The 20,783-nt window shown below is 36.9% G+C and overlaps 1 protein-coding gene across 2 annotated transcripts in view; it reads left to right on the forward strand.

Annotated features, from left to right (window-relative positions):
* Positions 1-20,783, forward strand: part of carmil2 (capping protein regulator and myosin 1 linker 2) — a 136,092-nt gene that overhangs the window by 62,707 nt on the left and 52,602 nt on the right. For both annotated transcript variants that reach the window (XM_056478253.1, XM_056478254.1), the window contains 11 exons: positions 1,267-1,355; positions 2,477-2,571; positions 2,645-2,731; positions 2,890-2,999; positions 5,396-5,473; positions 9,528-9,604; positions 9,688-9,792; positions 12,417-12,486; positions 12,567-12,648; positions 16,783-16,879; positions 18,996-19,050. In XM_056478253.1, coding sequence (XP_056334228.1) covers positions 1,267-1,355; positions 2,477-2,571; positions 2,645-2,731; positions 2,890-2,999; positions 5,396-5,473; positions 9,528-9,604; positions 9,688-9,792; positions 12,417-12,486; positions 12,567-12,648; positions 16,783-16,879; positions 18,996-19,050 — 945 coding nt within the window. The remainder of the gene's footprint in view (positions 1-1,266; positions 1,356-2,476; positions 2,572-2,644; positions 2,732-2,889; positions 3,000-5,395; positions 5,474-9,527; positions 9,605-9,687; positions 9,793-12,416; positions 12,487-12,566; positions 12,649-16,782; positions 16,880-18,995; positions 19,051-20,783) is intronic.

Genomic DNA, 20,783 nt, shown 5'->3' on the forward strand with positions numbered 1-20,783 from the left:
ACTGTATCTTTAAGACAGACGTCATAATTTTTTTGTTGAAAAGAGAAGACCTTAGTGTAACCAATGATGTGCTTTGATTAAGTCAAATGACATGCATTGTTTTTCTGTAGCGCAATTTCTGTAGCGCAGACTGGCGTTTATTGTGAGTAGTTGCTGAATGCAAATGTAAACGTCAGCAAAATCAAAGGATCAAATTATTTCAGATCCACAAAAAAATCTGATACATCACCTCCAGTAAGTTATGATGACATATTCACAACTCAAAAAAGTTTTTATTAAATTAGTTTTTTGTAAATTGATTAAATGTATGTGTTGCCAAATGGAACGTGCTATATTGCAATGGGTTAGCTAGCTATCAAGGTCAGCTGTGATCTTTTAAGTTGTAACAATAACAACATGAATGTTAGTAATATAATGTTGTATGTTAACGGCATTTGCATTATGGAAAAATCAAGTTTTAATAGCAATACTACTTTTGAATAGATGTGAATACAGGGAACAGTGTATTAGCGAGCACCACCATGTTCTATGGTAAGTGAAAGAAGAAAAGGACAGAACTGACTCTTCCTGCAGATGAAAGTGAAGATGAGATGGGTTTTAGTGACCACGAGAATGATGCAGATTGGAAATTTGATAAGAGCGGTGATGGAGACAGTTCAAGTAAGGTAGCTCTGAGGCAGATAAGACAGGTGTAGTATAGTATATAGTACAATATACAAACATTGTTTGCTAGTAGCTATGTTATTCTGATGCATCTGGATATATTAGACTTGTTTTTTATTTGTTATAATATTTACTGGAGAAACTATTTATATTTACTGTATGTTGTATACATGATAATACAATATTATGATTATTTTCAATAATATTCAGCAAATAATAATGGAATAAATGAAAGCTGTTGGAATATGAGTTGTTGGAAAGTATGTTTAAGGTGTCATTTATAAGTTCTGTGTTAACGCTTCTAATACTACAACACCAACTAAATTTGACATTGCTAAGTTAAATCCACTGTTGGACGTTGTTGCCATATGGCAACATATTGTAAAGTATCTTAAAAAAAATAAATAAATTATTTTTTTTTTTTACAGCACTTCAAGTTAAACCATTCTAAGAAAAGAAAAACAGTCAAATTTTTTTTATAGATCTATCATAATGTGTGCAGTAGAGGGTTTAACTGAGCCCAAGAAAATAGGAATTGTGAAATAATAAAATGGAAAATATGTCTTTTAAAAACATTTAATAGTGCCCTATGCTTGTTCTCAGTCACCTGATGTGCAGGAGCAGGTCCTCTACGTGATTGCCCGGTCCAGTGCTCTGGAAGAGGTCAGTCTGGAGGCCAGCGGACTCAAAATGTGAGTTTCATTAAAGGCATAGTTCACACAAAGAAAGAAATTTTGTTTATAAATACACACAAAAATTAGGATATTTTGGATAGAATCTGAGAACTCTTTCATCCTCCATGGACAGCAGAGGCCCCTACTCGTTCAAATACGCAAAAGGTTCCAAAAACCTGTGAAAAGAGACTATGGGCACACCGGATGCATGCATTTTAGAATTCTAAACATAGATTTCTATCAGGTTACACACCCGTACCGCAAGTCGGCAGCTGTCTGCGGCGCCCAGCTATGACTCAGGACACTGTTCATATTTCTGCCTCGCCACAGAGCGCCATCTGAATAGTTTCATTTTAAACAACATGTGAATGTGCGCGTCTGGTGTGCGATACTTCCAACCATCATGTGCCTGCAGTGTCGTGGCACTGAGTGGCTCATTTGAAGTGCGACCCCCCCCCTAAAATGGATAGCGCTAATTGACTTTTTATGGACCCCACTTATCTTCAGTAGTTCAAGCGCAATTTCATTGAGCTACAAGAATACTCTCGTGTACATTTAAACCAAAACCTACGAATTTATTCAATTTATACAGACACTCTTCAGTGTCAATATAATGTCTTTCTGAAGATCACGAACTATGTAGCCAGAAATACATATGACTGCATTTTATCTTTAAAACGAATGCTATGGGGCGGTATGACATCGCTCCTTTTTACGCTTACCAGCTGACCGGTTACCTCTGTATGAATGGCTTTCCCGCTGTTACCGGTTTTGGTTATGGGAAATGGGTTTCAAATCTCTCTCATGAACAAGCACGATATACTGACAGTCATAATATTCTGATTGAACCACTGAAGGCATATGGTCTGCTTTGAGGATGTTTTTTGGTATTTTGTCTGTTTGGTATCTTTGTCTATTTAGTTTATGGAGGATGAGAGAGCTCTTGGATTTCATCTAAAATATCTTAACTTGTATTTGGAAGACAAACAAAGGAATTTACAATGAGTAATTAATAACATATTTCTAATTTTTGGGTGAACCATCCCTTTAAGCCAGACACTTGTGTGTATTTAAAAGAATTTACCCAATTTTTGTAAGTCTTTTATAAGTTTTTAATTTTCTTCAAATCCATGAATCAGGGATTTTGCTATCAGGATGGCCACTGCTCTTCGGGAGAGTCCTGCCTCTGCTGTTCATATCATCAACTTGTCTGTCAATGCTATTGAGGATAAAGGTGCAGATCAGTTCTGAGATTTGTTCTCTTTTTGCTCTATTATATGCTGTTTTCATGATTTCTCTGTGCTCAGGTGTGATTGCTCTCAGTCAGAGTTTGGGCAAATTGTCCCGTTGCCTGAGTCAGCTACACCTCTCCAAGGTCTCCATGTCCCCGAAAGGTGCAGAATTAATCTCTCAGATCATTTTATAGATGTCAAGATTCTGTTTCATGCCTGCAAAAGTAACGATTCCTTTCCTTATAAAGATAGTGTAAGGTTACCATGACTTTATACATTGCTAAATCAAGGCCTTTTTTCTCTCTCTTTTGTTACATTAGGTCTAGGTTGTCTGGTTCAAGTTCTTCATCAAAGCACATTTCTCTGCAGCACCCTGACCCATCTAGACCTGAGTGGAAACACTGGCTGTCTGGCCACAGAAGAGGCTATGGTGAGTTTAGCTGCATTTACATTACCCTTCAAATTGTGCAAATTGAACTGGGAGTTAAACATACACCTACGGAAATACATCAAGTCTGTATATATATATATATACATACATACAGTTGAAGTCAGGATTATTAGCCCCCTATTGATTTTTTTTTCTTTTTAAAATATTTCCTAAATGATGTTTAACAGAGCAATGAAATTTTCACATCCTGTCTGATAATATTTTTTCTTCTGGAAAAAGTCTTATTTGTTTTATTTCGGCTAGAATAAAAGCAGTTTTTAAATTTTTTAAAATCATTTTAAGGTCAAAATTATTAGCCCCTTTAAGCTATATATTTGTTCTACAGAACAAACCATCGTTATACAATAACTTGCCTAATTACCCTATCCTTCCTTGTTAACCTAATTAACCTAGTTAAACCTTTAAATGTCACTTTAAGCTGTATAGAAGCATCTTGAAAAATATCTAGTAAAATATTATTTACTGTCATCATGGCAAAGATAAAATAAATCAGTTATTAGAAATGAGTTATTAAAACTATTATGTTTAGAAATGTGTTAAGAAAATTTTCTCTCCGTTAAACAGAAAAAAAAAAAAAAAAAAAAAAAAAAAAAAATATATATATATATATATATATGTGTAACACATTTAAATCATGATTTTTCCACAGCTTAAATCACATGTACATCACATGTACATGGCTAACACTTTACAATAAGGTTGCATTAGTTACTTACCGGCCACTTTATTAGGTACACCTGTCTAACTGCTCGTTAACGCAAATTTCAAATCAGCCTATCACATGGCAGTAACTCGATGTATTTATGCATGTAGACATGGTCAAGACGATCTGCTGTAGTTCAAACTGAGCATCAGAATGAGGAAGAAAGGGGATTTAAGTGACTTTGAATGTGGCAGGGTTGTTGGTGCCAGACAGGCTGGTCTGAGTATTTCAGAATCTGCTGATCTACAGGGATTTTCACACACAACCATCTCTAGGGTTTACAGAGAATGGTCCAAAATCAAATGTCATGCATCTCTGAACGTACAACATGTTGAACATTGAGGCGGATGGGTTACAGCAGCAGAAGACCACACCGGGTACCACTGCTGTCAGCTTAGAACAGGAAACTGAGGCTACAATTCACACAGGCTCACCAAAATTGGACAATAGAAGATTGGAAAAACGTTGCTTGGTCTGATGAATCTCGATTTCTGCTGAGACATTCGGATGGTAGGGTCAGAATTTGGCATCAACAACATGAAAGCATGAATCCATCTTGCCTTGTATCAAAGGTTCAGGCTCGTGGTGTAAAGGTGTGGGGATATTTTCTCTGCACACTTTGGGCTCATTAGTACCAATTGAACATCATGTCAATGCCACAACCTACCTGAGTATTGTTGCCGACCATGTCCATCTCTTTATGACCAGTGTACACATCTCCTGATGACTACTTTCAGCAGGATAGCGCACCATGTCATAAAGCACATATGATCTCAGACTAGTTTCTTGAACATGACAATGAGTTCACTGTACTCAAATGGGCTCCACTGTCACCAAATCTCAGTCCAATAGAGTAGGGATGGATCTTTGGGATGTGGTGGAATGGGAGATTCGTATCATGGATGTGCAGCCAACAAATCTGCAGCAACTGCGTGATGCTATAATGTCATTATGGACACAAACCTCTGAGGAATATTTCCAGTACCTTGTTGAATCTATGCCACAAAGGATTAAGGCAGTTCTAAAGGCAAAAGGGGGGCCAACCCTATACTAGTAAGGTGTACCTAATAAAGTAGCCGATGAGTGTATTTACATGCATAAACAAACAACGAACAATACATTTATTGGAGTATTTCATCAACTAATAATTTATGAACTAATGATTTATATAATATTTGTTAATGTTAGTTAATGGAAATAAAGTCATTCATTGTTAGTTCATGTTAACTCACAGTGCATTAACTAATATTATCAAAAATACCATTTGATTTTAATACATTAGTAAATGTTGAAATGTGATTAATAATAACATTCTTAGTGGATGTTAGTAAATACAATACCTAACATTAACTAATATAACCTTATTTTAAACTGTGAACACTACAGTATATCCTAGATCTACAAACAAACAGTGGCAATGTTGCACTGGTTTAAATGTGCCATGTTATACAGATGATTTTTATTCTGCTATTTTGTAGAACAGAATGGACTCAGTGATCTGTTTCAGTATATTAACCTTTTGTGATTGCTGAAGCCATGTCTTATTTTTGTAGGAGGTTTCACATGAATGCATACGTCTGCCTTTCTGTCCCATAGGTTTGATTTATTGCCAACATTGCAAAATTGTGCTAAGAAGGGAGTGAAATCACATGTTACCTGTTGTCTCTTCTAGAGCCTCTTTAAGTTCCTGTCTGCTCCAAATTCAGTTTCTCACCTGGACCTCAGCTGCACAGACTGTCCTATAGACACAGTGAGTCACATGGATTACATTCAGTAGTGTAAAGTAATAAATTACAAATACTCAAATTACTGTAAGTAGTTTTAAAAATCTGCACTTTTACTTTACATTTTTAGTTCTGTATCAGTACTTTTACTCCACTACTTTCCTTCAACATGCAGTCACTAGTTTATTTTTTCCTGTCTATGGTGATTAGAAAAATCAGTCCTGTGATTGCTGTCCAGTCAAATCGCACATAGAAAGTAAATCGCTTAGTACTAAACTACCCCAAGAAATGGGCGCTTTATAATTTCAGCAAACTGTTTGGAAGCACTAAAATTGTCCAAGAAGTTGTTCAAAGTCTTTACATGCATTGACCCAGAGTCTGTTTAGAATGCACATCACTGATGAGAAGATGACGAAATAGCTTTAAACAATAACTAAATGCACTACAGAATGTTACGTTTACACACACATTATTACGTCCTTTGAATGTTATTTGTAAACTAAGGGTATTTCGACATAACATATAGTGTGTCTGTGACCAGTGAATGGAGAAAGAATAACTTAAAACCAAATATCACTGCATTTGATTGTTTATTGCCCATACGTCAAGTATAAGTAAGTGAAAAAATATTGTACCGTGAAATAAAAATATTTACAATAAATAAATGATCATTTACAGGTTGGAGAGGAGGTAGTTAGAGATGCTTAAATCAAAGAAATAAATCTAACAAAACATAATAACTGTATTAAACAAACTAAACTAAATATCAAAAGAAAAGCATGAAAAGAAACATGTGCGTCTTAACTAAACTACTCTAACTAAAAAACAAAACGCACACAAAACAGCACACTCGCCTGAACCTAAAGAAACAATACAAAAATAGTGTTGTATAAGTATATCGCCCAACTTGCTCACTTGTACACCCTCTCCGAGGAATTACTCAAAAAGTGTCAGTTTACTGGATGAGTTCATAAACAAACACATTGCAATCTTCATAAATTTTAGACAAGAGCATTAATCACAAAGGAAAACAAAACCACATTCTCTCAGATAAGAGAGACTGTCCTCACAGAGACCCACAGAAGTCAAAGAGAGAGAGAGAGAGAGAGAGAGAGAGAGAGAGAGAGAGAGAGAGAGAGAGAGAGAGAGAGAGTGATCGCCATTTCAACTTGGCCCTGTTTTTTAACAATACGCAACAAGCGTATTGGTGGCACAAACCCGCCATCAGCGGCCAACATCATCAGTACAAAATGTGGATAATCCAATGCCGCTCGTACCTGTAACACACTTAAAAGGACACACACAAACAGAAACGCACAAACATAACCCCAAAGTACGTTCTGCAGGGGAACGTGACACACATCCACAAATTACATGTAAACACATCAGCTTTTTTACAGCATAAAACTCACTACTCGTGAAAGGGCTATGTTTTACTCGTACTTTAAGTAATATTTAAACAGTTACTCTATGCACTACATCTTTGGGCTAGTAATGGTACTTTTACTTGAGTAGGATTTCTCAGTACTCTTTCCATCACTGATTATATTTAGCATTTTGTTTAATTTCTTATTTATCAATCATTCAATCAATCAATCAATCAATCAATCAATCAAAGGCCTTTATTTGTCACATACATGTCCATATAGCCAAATAGCCCCCCCCCCCCAACCATGCACAAACATCACATTTCAGGGGAAGACAGGTCAACGGGAGGTATAGCATTTAGAAAAAGGAAGTAAGATACATTTCAAGAGAGAGAAGCGAAAAAAAAACTCCCTGAAATAGGGCAGTGTGAGATCATGGAGAAAAAAAGCCCCAGCAGTCAAGCACATAAACACATAGACATAACATCGCAACAGGGGATGAGAACAGCGGATGTGGATATAGTTTGATAAGGGCGGGCAGCCATCCGGCCTGCAGCTGAAGAGCACTGGTCACAGACTCGCCTACCCCCTTCAGTGGGTGACAGTACACGAAGGCATGGGATGAGCGGCTTGGTAGTGATAGTCTATCTGTAACTGTGTATGTGTAAGCCTGTAGAGTCCAACAGGTGTCTTTGACAGGGAACAGGAATATCTCCTTATCTTGCTACCCGGGAGAAGTTGTTTTTCTCCAGCCGAGGCCAATTTCACAGATATTTAATGTCCGTCACTGGTCTCTAGGTCTGGCCAAATGTTGTTGCAAAGCCGCTAGTTTCACCCCGATGTTTTCCAATTTGTGGTCTAAGACTAGAGTCTGGTTAGTAACGACTCTGCTCCCCACCGTTTCAATCAAGCCGGCCAGCTTGGTGGGGTTTTGAGCAGCACTAACTGCTTTCATCAATCGTCTATACCCCAGGGCCCCACATAAACACATCAGCAGAAACCCTGTTATCAAAGTTCTGAATAGATAGATATCTTCAATATTCTCCAGGGACAGAGCAGCTAGGCACACGACATGCCACTTCTCCAACCCGTCCATCACGTATCCAGCTGCAAACGCCCCGGCAGGACAAGTGGGCTCTCCCGAGCCCAAACTTCTCTTTGAGAAGATGGTGTCAATCGCGTTCAGAGACCAGTTGTTCAAATCCATAACTCCTTATTCGTTTGGATAGCAGGGCACGGAGAGCCTCAGAGATAGAATAAGACGAGACAAGAGGAGCCAGCCAGGAAAGATATGGGACGGAAAGGATAAAAGTGTGACCGCCTTTGCCGAGAGCCAAAGAAGAAAAAGTGTAAAGTGAATTTGACGGGTTAAATATTTCACCTCACAGAATAAAGCAAAAATAAAGCAAATTTTCTGACAACTATTGAAACACCTGTACCCTTTCTTCGCATTATTGTTATCATTGCAGTATTTTTGGATTTTGTAACAAACTTTCAGTTTCTGTTTACCTGTTGAGAAGAGAAGTGAGACCCAATACCATATCTTGCTTCAAATTCCTCCATCTTGTAAAAGCACCAACAATATGTGGCAAAGTGTAACCCCGTTGTCTCTTTATATTTTTTACAAGCCATTGGATTTTGGCTTCTGTTCTTATAAGTGAATCTGAAGTTTCTGTTATTATTACATCAACTAAACACCCTCTGGCTCAGCTGCATCCCAAACTCTCGCTATTGTTTGAGCTAAAAAAGTATTTGATGGATTTGAACAGGCTGCTCTCAAGGCCCTATCATATATCGGGCATAATGTGGGGTCAAATGCGACCCAAGTGTTTTTGGTTAGTTTCAGCTTATAAATGCATTTGTGCCTAATTGTTTGGCCATGGTCTGAAAAGAAGGTGTGTTAAATAGACCGAGCCACTGACCAACTAAAAGCTGGTCTAAAGTCAATGTTGCAGGTTTTTTTGTTATTTGAAGAGTGTTTTAGTTATAGGTGCTTGTTGGTGGGTCCACAATGCATGTACACGCTGCTTATTGCACACAGGGACACACAAACATCTTTAAATATGAAAAATGGATCAATTAATATGTGAAAGTTTACATACATTTAAATAATATTTCCCCTCAGGTGGCTTTGGTGGAATCCTGCTCTTTCCAATGGCTCGTTTCACTTTAACCCTGCCCCATGAGCAGATCTGATTCCTTGCTAAGGAAGTGTTTGGTTTTTCTATTTATGAATCCACCATGTGAATAGCGAATGCCATTTCTTTTAAAAGGAATGTCAGATGAGACTCTGATTGGCTTTTAATGCGTGTTAAGCCAAAAAAGAAAACAAGGACAACCAGTTTAGACCATGTGCCTGGCACGACAACTGTTTTTGCCATCTTTAAAGTAAGACCTAAGCACAACTATGCCATGCACATTAGACCCTGTGCTTAGATCAGTTAAACAAAGCCCTCAATGTTTTGATGGAGGCCAAAAAGCTCAATGTTTACACTTCTGGGAGAAATAAACCCACAAATGTCTGATAATAAACAGTGAAGAACAAAATGGGTTAAAATAATTTATTTATCCACTCACCATCCTTAAAATGCTTTTATACTGCAAAAAAAATGTATATCCAGTATTATCCCATGAGACTGGGAATAAGACACAGTTATTTTGTTTAAAAGTGACTATATCTCTGACCTTTTCTTTTCTTTTGGTTTCTTTTTAGCTGTTTGTGTCTCTTTCTGTGGGCTGCTGCACTACTCTAAGCTACCTCAACCTCTCCAGGAACCCGTTCTCTCATAGGTGAGCAATCAAAAGTGGCATTATGTGTTATCAGCTTCTCTGCACAGGCAGCATGTTTACACTGATCTGTTTGGCTCTGCTAGGAAAGTACGAGAGGTCACGCGCAGTGTGAGGGATTTCTTTAGCAAGAGCACTGTGTTGAAGTACGTGGGATTCTCTGGAACTAAACTACCTCCAGAAGCTCTCAGGTATGGGGCTTGTGCCAGTTTTATATCCAGCATGCCTTATTAGCTTGAGTACATTGTACAGTTATTCTATCTTCTGTTTGTTAATTTTGTATACTGCCATTTAGAAGTCTATTAGGCTCACCAGGTGAAGTTTATTTATAGATTAGTTTTGAGAGGATCACATGCTTATGATTCCAAATGGCTCTCTCCCAGGCATGCCAAGCATGCTTTATTATTTATTGTGAACTCTTGAAATCAGCATTAATCTGATCGATACTGTGAACATAGAAATACTGCAAATTATTTTTATTTTCTCTCTAATATTATTTTAACATATCAAAATGTTAATGTTTAAAAAAAAAAAAAAAAAAAAAAAATATATATATATATATATATAAGTATATATATATGTATATATATGTATATATATACATATATATATATATATATATATATATATATATATATATATATATATATATATATATATATATATATATATGTATATATATACGTATATATATACGTATATATATATATATATATATATATATATATATATATATATATATATATATATATATATATATATATATATATATATATATATATATGTATATATATATATATGTATATATATGTATAAAATATTATATAATTATGTATACAGTAATGGAAAAATTAAGAGACCACTTGAAAATTTAATTTCTGGTGGATTTATGTTTAATTTAAATATTTAATATTTTAAAAATATTTGTTTTAAAAATCTAAACTAACTTAGACTTGTTATAGCATTTATGTTCTGCTGCTCTCTGATAATTTGAACATGATCTCCTAAATGAATAAATGTAAATGTAAACTATTGAGGACATTCATTCATTCATTTTCTTTTCGGCTTAGTCCCTTTATTAATCAGGGGTCGCCACAGCAGAATGAACCGCCAACTTATCCAGCATATGTTTTACGCAGCGGATGCCCTTCCAGCTGCAACCCATCACTGGGAAACACCTCTACATACTCATTCACACACATACACTACAGACAATTAACCTTACCAAATTCACCTGTACCGCATGTCTTTGGACTTGAGGGGGAAACCGGAGCACCCGGAGGAAAGCTACGCGAACATGGGGAGAACATGCAAACTCCACACAGAAATGTCAACTGACTCAGCCGAGGCTCAAACCAGTGACCTTCTTGCTGTGAGGTGAGAGTGCTACCCACTGCACCACTTACCTTAATCCTTCATGGCATAGATTCAGCAACTGGATTTCAACAACAACAATTCAACTAGAAATATTCCTCAAAACGTTTGGTCCATATTGACATGACAGCATGGTGCAGATTTGTCGCCTGCATTTTCATGATGCAAATCTCCCATTCCACCACATCCCAAAGGTGCTCTATTGGATTGAGCTCTGGTGAGTATGGAACCCATTTGAGCACAGTGAACTCATTGTCGTGTTCAAGAAACCAGTCTGAGATTATTCACGCTTTATGACATGGCACGTTATCCTGCTGGAAGTAGCCATCACAAGATGGGTACGCTGCGGTCATAAAGGGATGGACATGATCAGCAACAATACTCAGGTAGGTTGTGGCGTTGACACGATGCTCAAGTGGTACTAATGGGCCCAAAGTGTGCCAACAAAATATCCCCCACACCATTACACCACCACCACCAGCCTGAACCGTTGATACAAGACAGGATGAATCCATACTTTCATGTTGTTAACGCCAAATTCTGTCGCAGCAGAAATCGAGATTCGTCAGACCAGGCAATGTTTTTCCAATCTTCTATTGTCCAATTTTGGTGCGCCTGTGCAAATTGTAGCCTCAGTTTCCTGTTCTAAGCTGACAGGAGTGGCACCCGGTGTGGTCTTCTGCTACTGTGGCCCATTTGCCTCAAGGTTGGATGTGTTGTGCATACAGAGATGCTCTTCTGCATACCTCGGTTGTAACGAGTGGTTATTTGAGTTACTGTTGCCTTTCTGTCAGCTAGAACCAGTCTGGCCATTCTCCTCTGACCTCTGGCATCAACAAGGCATTTGCACCCACAAAACTGCCTCTTACTGGATATTTGCTCTTTTTTGGACCATTCTCTGTAAACCCTAGAGATGGTTGTGCATGAAAATCCCAGTAGATCAGCAGTTTCTGAAATACTCAGACCAGCTCGTCTGTCAGCAACAACCAAGCCACGTTCAAAGTCACTTAAATCAACTTTCTTCCTCATTCTGATGCTCTGTTTGAACTGCAGCAGATTGTCTTGACCAGGTCTACATGCCTAAATGCATTGAGTTGCTGCCATGTGATTGGCTGATTAGAAATTAGTGTTAACAAGCAGTTGGACAGGTATACCTTATAAAGTGGCCGGTGAGTTTATGTCAGACATGTTTACATTAATATTTCACTTCAGAAGAGTTAAGAATTAAATTAGATTTTCTTTATTTCAGTTAGATTTTCTGTATTTTCCAATTCCTTTCTTAATTTGAACTTTTTTTTTTTGTAAATTTTACTAAAAATCAATACTTGTTATTCTGACTAATTGTTAAATGTGTTGTATTGTTACTTTTTTTACTCAAACCTTTAAATTATAGTACATTTCCTTTATCATTATTAATATTACCTGTTAATGTATTTTGCAGGCTGTTACTACAGGGCTTGGCCACCAACACTCACCTATCTGAGCTGGAACTTGACATCAGCAGCTGTGAGGTGCAGACACACACACGCACGCACACCTATCAAAATACAGTATAAATCATTTATTAAACGTGTGTGATTTTGTGGTCCAGCTGAGGTCGGCTGGAGCTCAGGTGATTCAGGAGCACATCTTCGAGGCCAAGGCCATCAGCAGTCTGGACCTGTCTGACAACGGTACAGTCTCCTATTTTATGCACTCGTTCACAACGCTTTATTAACAGCCCTCTTCATGTCTGTCAGATTTATGATGTCACTCTCACTGACTGTCTCGTTCACAACAATACTAGAGGGGTCTCTTACAGGGTCTCTGCTCACATCAGGTTATAAATCAGATCTGACTTACACATGAGAGAAGGAGCATGTACATTTGTGTGTGTGTGTGTGTGTGTGTGTGTATGTGTGTGTGTGTGTGCGTGTGTGTGTGTGTGTGTTAGTGTGTTTGTGTTTGTGTTTGTGTGTGTGTGTGCGTGTGTGTGTGTGTGTGTGCTTGTGTGTGCTTGTGCCTCACAAAAATGTTCAAGGAAAAAATGAGAAAAGTGGGTGACCTACAGTGGTTAGCGCTGTTGCCTAACAGCAAGAAGGTCGCTGGTTCGAGTCTTGGTTGGGCATTTCTGTGTGGAGTTTGAATGTTCTCCTGATGTTCGTGAGGGTTTCCTTCGGGTGCTTCAGTTTCCCTCACAGTCCTGGGGAATGAATGGCATCCACTGCGTAAAACATATGCCGAAATAATTGGCGGTTCATTCGAAAATAGATGAATGAATGAATGAATGTTTGGGAAAATTGTTTGTTTGTTTATTTATTTATTTTTTTTTAATTTTAATTTTTATTATTTTTTTATTTATTTATTTTTTTATTATTTATTTATTATTTTTATTATTATTATTTTTTTTTTTTACTTATTTCATTATTTTTAAAATTATTTATTTATTCATTCATTCATTATTTTTTATTATGTATTCATTTATTTTTATAATTTTTTTTCTGAAGTCCCAATTGATTCTGTGAAAAGTATTGTATACAATTATTTAGAAAATATTTTTAAGTCACATTGTTAGATTTTTTATTCATTATATTACTGTATTTATTATTTATTTATTAACACATTTATATAGTTAAATTATATTATTTCTAATTAGGACAATTTATTTATCATTTTTTCATCATGTATTTTTAGTAATCATGCAAATGTATTGTAATTAATATATTTTAATAGTAATTTAAAAAGTTATTTTATTTATTTACTGTATTTAATAGACCTGGTAGCATTTATTTTTTTATCCCAAAAAATCCTTTAAAAATCCTTATCCTAAGTAATCAGGCATGATGGGATAAAGTGAAAAATAAGAGCTTAAAACAAAATGAGTTTTGTCCATCTATGCCAATAGTCATTTAGTTTCTAATTTAGTGTCTAATTAGTAACAGTAGATTAAATGTAAATAAGCTATGTACTGATTTCTTACAGTAATTTTTAACAGCTCAAATATTAGATAAATAGGTTATGAAAAGTAATGCTACACATTTATGCTATGGCCTTTAAGACCTGGAGGGCCGCAGAGCTGCACAGTTTAGTTCCAACCCCAATTATACACACCTGATCAAACTAATTGACTCCTTCAGGCTTGTTTGAAACCTACAGGTAAAGCTGCGGCCACACTAGGGTTTGAGCTTGCAAAATTCTGTCGTACGGCGCTGTGAAAAGGGGTGGGATTAAACAAGATGATTAGACATTAAAAAAGTGAGCGATTGCTCATTGTTTTACATTTCTGTACAGAGAGGTCATGTTTTGATCTTTGATTGGTCTCACGCAATTATGTGATGCGGTTTCACAGGTCAGAGTTCACCAATGCAGCGAACTGCAAATTTTTTTGCAGGAGTTTGCTTTCCGGTCTGACGCATTCGCGTGTTTATGAATGGAAGTCTATAGGGAGAAAAGTGCAGTGTGACTGCAGCTAAAGTGTGTTGGAGCAGAGTTCTTTTTAAACAGGTCTTAATTTTGCTTTAGTTTTGACATTTTTACAGAAAATTACACCTTAAAAAAGAAAAGATGAATTATATGATTCCTCATGATAATCACGGTAATTAATTGATATAAAAAAAGCCTTTATAAGTCCTACATTTTCTTTTATAACGATCTTAAAAGAGTCTTAAAAAGCCTTAAATTGGACTGGATGAAACCTGCAGAAAGCCTGATTAAAAACATCCATTTCTTTATGATAATTAACTAGTTACATGCCACATGCTTATTTTGTATTTAACCCTGAATATTACTTAGACTGTACTAAAAATATATTTTTTGATGCAACTAGTGGTCCTTTTCAAGATAAAATCTCATGAAAATGATGAATCCTGGCAGAAGATGCAATCAGGCCATGCTATTTTTATAACCCAGAAAGAGACGGAGCAAACATAGACATTGTTGTGTTGGCTACACAATACATCAGTCAGAATAGCACATGATCCACTGGAACCACACCGAGTGCTTTAGGGCAATCACACCTGTCTGAACATATACACAAACATGAACGAGTGAGGCCAGTGACACTGTGAAATTAATGAGTGAGATGACTAAATTGTAAATGGTGAAAACATACTGTACATGACTGCAATGGTACACTATTCCTAAAAGCATCTGGCACATAGTCAGGAGCGGCTAGTGGGTTTTGAATTTTTTGGATGGAATGGTATGCGTACAATGATGTGATTTCTACAAGATATCACTAGAATGACTGTTCATAAAAATCATTAATATCACAGTAAAGAGTAAGATAAGCTAGGGCCTTTCTTTAGCCAATCAAATGCTTTTTGAGGTGTGTGATATATATATTGCTGTTGTTTTTCCAGTTTCCAAGCTTACTTTGTCACTTTGGTCTCACTTTAGTCTATAAAAGGATTCACTTAGTGAAGAACTCTGTTAGAATGACCTTACAATTTAAGTTATGACATAAAAAATGTACCAGGTTTTTGTTTTAATAAGATATTATGTACTTTAGTAATATCACAAAAGCTTAAAGAAAAAGTTCACCCAAAAATTATCCTATAAAGTACTCACCCTCAAGCCACCTTAATGTCTTTCTTCTTTCAGATAAACACAATTGCAGCTAAATTTACCATCAGTGAATGGTGGCCACATTTTTGAAGCTCCAAAAAGCACATTCATCAAATATAAAAGTAATCCATATGACTCCAGTAGATTAACAAACGCATTTTCTGTTCCTTTTTTTGAAAGAAAAGAATGGATGCTAGTGTAGCAGAATGAAATTAGACATAGGAAGTTGGTATAATGAAAGCACAAATATTGGATTCAATCTGTGCATACTAACAACAAGGTTCCCATGGGGCATGGAACTTTTGGAATATCATGGAATTTTAAAAGGTCTGTTCCAGAGATTGAAAGTCAGGGAAAATCTGCGACATTTGTACATTTCTTTGAAATTCTGCTTTTTAGTTAGAGAAAGGCGACGCGGTGGTGCAGTAGGTAGTGCTGTCACCTCACAGCAAGAAGGTCGCTGGTTCGATACCACATGCGGTACTGGTGAATTGGGTGGGCTAAATTGTCTGTAGTGTATGTACGTAAATGAGTTGTATGGATGTTTCCCAGCGATGGGTTGCAGCTGGAAGGGCATCCGCTGCGTAAAGTGTGCAGGATAAGTTGGCGATTCATTCCCACCCCAGATTAATAAAGAGACTAAGCCGAAAAGAAAATAAATGAATGAATGAGTTAGAGAAAGATTTCTATGTTTGGCTAGGGGTGAGAACCCTGTAACCAGTCCTTCTTTTCTATTTGATTGAGGCTTCAGTCCAATTATTATCAGATTATTTGATTGTATGTAAATGTAGCAAAATTAGCTGAACTTAGACATGAGGATCCATATGCAGTATTTTATTAAACGTAACCAAAGTACAAATAAACACAAAAGCAACAAGGAACCCAAAACCAAACAACGGACAAAATAAGAAGCACTATGATTCATATACATAAACAATCAAACAAAAATACGTGGAAACAATCAGATAACTAAACAACTGATAAAAATAACGAGAAAAGGGAAAATTAAGCTAAACAAATGTCCAAGCAAACAGAGAACATAGAACTCATATAAAAAAGTAAATAAAGCTAAATGAGCTTGCTTTGCCTCTGCTTGACTAGTAAAATACCACAGTTATGCTGCATATTAGGAGTAAACTTGTCTCTTTTGGCAGTTAAGTGTGGTGGAGGCCTGAAAAGTGTTGAACGGCTAGTATCGATTACAATGAAATGAAGATATTGCTAAACAAATCACAGCTTATATTTAGTTTTCTCTTTTACAGGTTTTGAGAGCAATATGGTTACTTTAATTCTTTCCATTGGCCGCAGCCACTCTATTCAACACCTTTCAATTGGACGAAACTTTGCCATGAAGTCCAGGTAAGTGCCCTGCTCACTAGTTGTGTACTTTAGCCATTTTAGTGACATGAAAATTAAACGCTTCCTTTAAAGGAACATTCCACCTTTTTTTAAAATAGGCTTAGTCCCCCGGAGTTTAGTTTTTTTTAACCCACTCACCTGATCTCCAGGTCTGACGGGAGCACTTTTAGCTTAGCTTAGCTTAGCTTAGCATAAATCATTGAATTGGATTAGGCCACTAACCTATGAGTTAACCTATTCACCTTATTCTCCGTGTACGAGTGGGCGCAGCCATTTGAATCATTTTGGCTCAAGACTTCCTGTCTCATTCACTTCCATTCATTTTTAAACGTTAAAAACAGCTCGTTTTGCTGCTTGGTGTTGCAAACTGATATTTTCTTATTATATTATTTTACTTTGTCTGTTTTGTCATGCAAACACTTGTTTGTAGTGTAAATAGTTTGACCGTTTTCTGCCGCTTATTATTCCTAGTCATTTCCCATAGGCAGCAGAATCCGAAGTTCTAAAACAATCGCAAAACGCGCACACTTCCGCATTGAAGAATAAGGTCACTAGACCAGGGGTGCCTGGTCGGTCCTGGAGAACAGGTGTCCTGTATAGCTTAGTTCCAACCCCAATCAGAAACACCTGGGCTGGCTAATCAAGCTCTTACTAGGCTTGCTAAAAATGTCCTGGCAAGTGTGTTAAGGTAAGTTGGAGCTAAACTCTGCAGGACACCGGCCCTCCAGGACCAAGTTTGGGCACAACCCCTGCTATAGACATATGTAAATGTTAACGCTTCTATAGATACATAATGTGCTAAGATTGACAGAAAAAAAACTAAAGTTGCTATTATCTAGGCTGACATGTCTAGGACAGGCGTGACCACCCCTGTTCCTGGAGATCGACCTTCCTGCAGATTTCAGTTGCAACCCATATCAAACACACCTGCCTGTAATTATCAAGTGCTGTTCAGGTCCTAATTAATTGGTTCAGGTGTGTTAGATCAGGGTTGGAGCTCAACTTTGCAGGAAGGTCGATCTCCAGGAATAGGATTGATCACCACTGGTCTAGGAACTATACTCATTCCAGCATAATAATTAAAAGACTTTGCTACATACCTATGGCTGCCCCAGATAGGTTGGTAGGTTACAGTGCTGCGTAATATCATTGCTCAAATCAAGTTTTACATTGGAAAAATATCAGAACTCTTATTTTTTTAATTTTTGAGTGAGATGCTAATGGTCTAATCCAATTCAATGATTTATGCTACATTGAACTACATTGAGGCCTATTGACTCAATATGCTGCATAAACAAGCAGTTAAAATAATGGACTTAAAGCCTATGCGATGGCATTATTGTGATGTTTTATGTAAACATAACCTTTTTAGTTTTGATAGTTTTATTAAATGTAACTATGTTAAATTGTTTTTAAATGTATAAATAATCATGGTCCAATGCTGTTCTCTGATCTAATCAGTAGGCATCAAACCTCTCACAGAGTCACACGAGCAACTGCTAATGGTGGCTGTCTAGTGTCAAAGTGTAAGACCTCTTTTGGTCAATCTAAATTGTGGAATGATTTACCTGTTAGCCTAAAATTAGAAAGTAATATAAATATTTTTATTAGTGTTCTTAAAAAGTGGTTAAAAACAGAACAGCAGTGTTTGCACAAATAGTTTACTATTTGTTTGTTTGATCATGTCGCCTTTGCTTTTGCCTTAATTTAGTAATTAAGTAATTTTATGTAAAGAATTATAATGTTTTGTATATATATTTATTATGTTTTCATTTTATCAAGCCACCTGAGGACAGGTGTTGAGAATTAACAAGTCTGCTAAAACACTTAAACAAATGCATTTTGTTGTCCTGTGAAATTGTGATGTCCATGTCAAATAAATAAATAACTAAATAAATAAAAATGCTAAGCTAACAGTGCTACACCAGGAGATTGAATGAATTAATTAAAAAATGGAGACTGATTAGCTCTAGGGAAGTTTTAAGGTGGGCCTATTAAAAAAAAGGCAGTGTTCCTTTAAAATTCCTCCTTCTCCGTCCACTTTCCTCCTTTTAATTTAATTTACATGATGAATCATTTAAAAGCCTTCTTTCAAATTAAGCTTTCTTTGTCTCAGGGCTCTTACAGATGTGCTGCACCGCCTCGTACAACTAATTCAGGAGGAGGAGTGTGTGAGTACTTTATTTCTAATAATACAAATCACTTGACTATACACATACACTACCCATTATTCCATTACACTCATGCTATAGTCATATTCACAGACTCTTTCAAATCATATGGTTATTACTGCCAAATAAGATCATGTCCATAAATAGACCACAGTGTCCACCTACAGCCGAAAGCTCTCGTATAACATTGCGAGAAAGAAGAGCCTGTCTTTGACTCACTTAGTTGTAGAGATTGGTATGTGTGCTTCTGTGTGTATTTGCGCCTGTAATACTAGACCAATAAGGAGAGAAAGTCCACAGAGACACCCCCCCCCATTCCTGCACCAAGCCTTGAGTTTTAATTACCCAGAATCCCTCTCCATCAGGACATGGTCGGGCTCAGTAATTACACAAGCAGCTCCGACTCAAAGATAGGACTCATTAAAACACACTTTCAGCTTTATGTAACTTTATCCACATTAATAGGAGCATTTATACTCTCCAAAGGATCAGCTCTGGCCTCTCTCGACCAGAGCTGCTCAGTGGATACTGTTTCTAAAGCTAATGAGACTCAGACCTTGATAGAAATCTTAATTGAGACATACAGCCAAAGGTTAATGACTCCATGAAAATGACCTGAATGTAAAATCAACGGAAGTTGATGAAGAGTATGTAACTCATCAGTCTAATATGTTTTCATACACTGAGATAATCTAATCATCTTATCATCTCTCAAAAGTAAAAAATCATAGTATAGAAACTAAAATTAGTTAATTTTGCTAATAATTAGAAAGAAACTCTGTGTAAAGTCCTGTTACCATCATTCATTTTTTTTGGCTTTGTCACTTTATTAACCAGGGGGTGCCACAGAGGAATGAACTGCTAACTTACACACACTACGGCCAATTTAGCTTTTTCAATTCACGTCACATGTCTTTGGACTGTGGGGAAACCGGAGCACCCAACACAATCTCAGGGCAATTCGTAACTTTTTGATTTAGTGGCTAATTCGTATGAATTCGTACGATCTAATTCGTACATTTTCGTACGATTTGCTCATCCCCCAATGACGGTTGGGTTTAGGGATGGGGTTAGATGCCACACTTCCTTTTTAAAATCGTACAATTTCGAATGACTAAACTAGTACGAATTCGTACAAATTAGCCACTAAACTGACAAAATGTAAAATACTTACGTTTTCTCGTGAGATCAGGCTGGAGCACCCGGAGGAAACCCACACAAACACGGGAAGAACATGCAAACTCCACACAGCAATGCCAACTGACCCAGATGAGACTCGAACCAGTGACCTTCCTGCTGTGAGGCAACCCACTGCACCACCGCGTCGCTGGTCCTGTTATATGTATAAAGATAACATTAGCTATGCTTCCAACCAAAGCTGTGAATTTAAAGTTTGCACAAACTAAATTCGAGAGGAGCACATGATGTGATTGATCGCAGCTGGCCTCTCATCTGTAATCATTAGTAAGCCAATCAGATTAATCCAAACTCACTATAAGTAGCCTGTCTAATGCCGAGTTCAGACTGCATGATTTTAACCCTGATTTTGACTCGCCGACAGGTTTTGAGAAATCGCAGGCAAATGCCTGAAATCACAGGCAAATCGGTGCTCGTGCACGCGAGTGATAATCACACAGTGTGAACTATCAAAGACGCGATCTGAGAGAATCGCAGATGAGTCGCCGATGTCCGTGACAAATTTGGCATGCTAAATATCTGGAGCTGTCGGCAAT

The sequence above is a fragment of the Danio aesculapii genome, chromosome 18, assembly GCF_903798145.1.
Source record: "Danio aesculapii chromosome 18, fDanAes4.1, whole genome shotgun sequence".
Taxonomy (NCBI): Eukaryota; Metazoa; Chordata; class Actinopteri; order Cypriniformes; family Danionidae; genus Danio; species Danio aesculapii.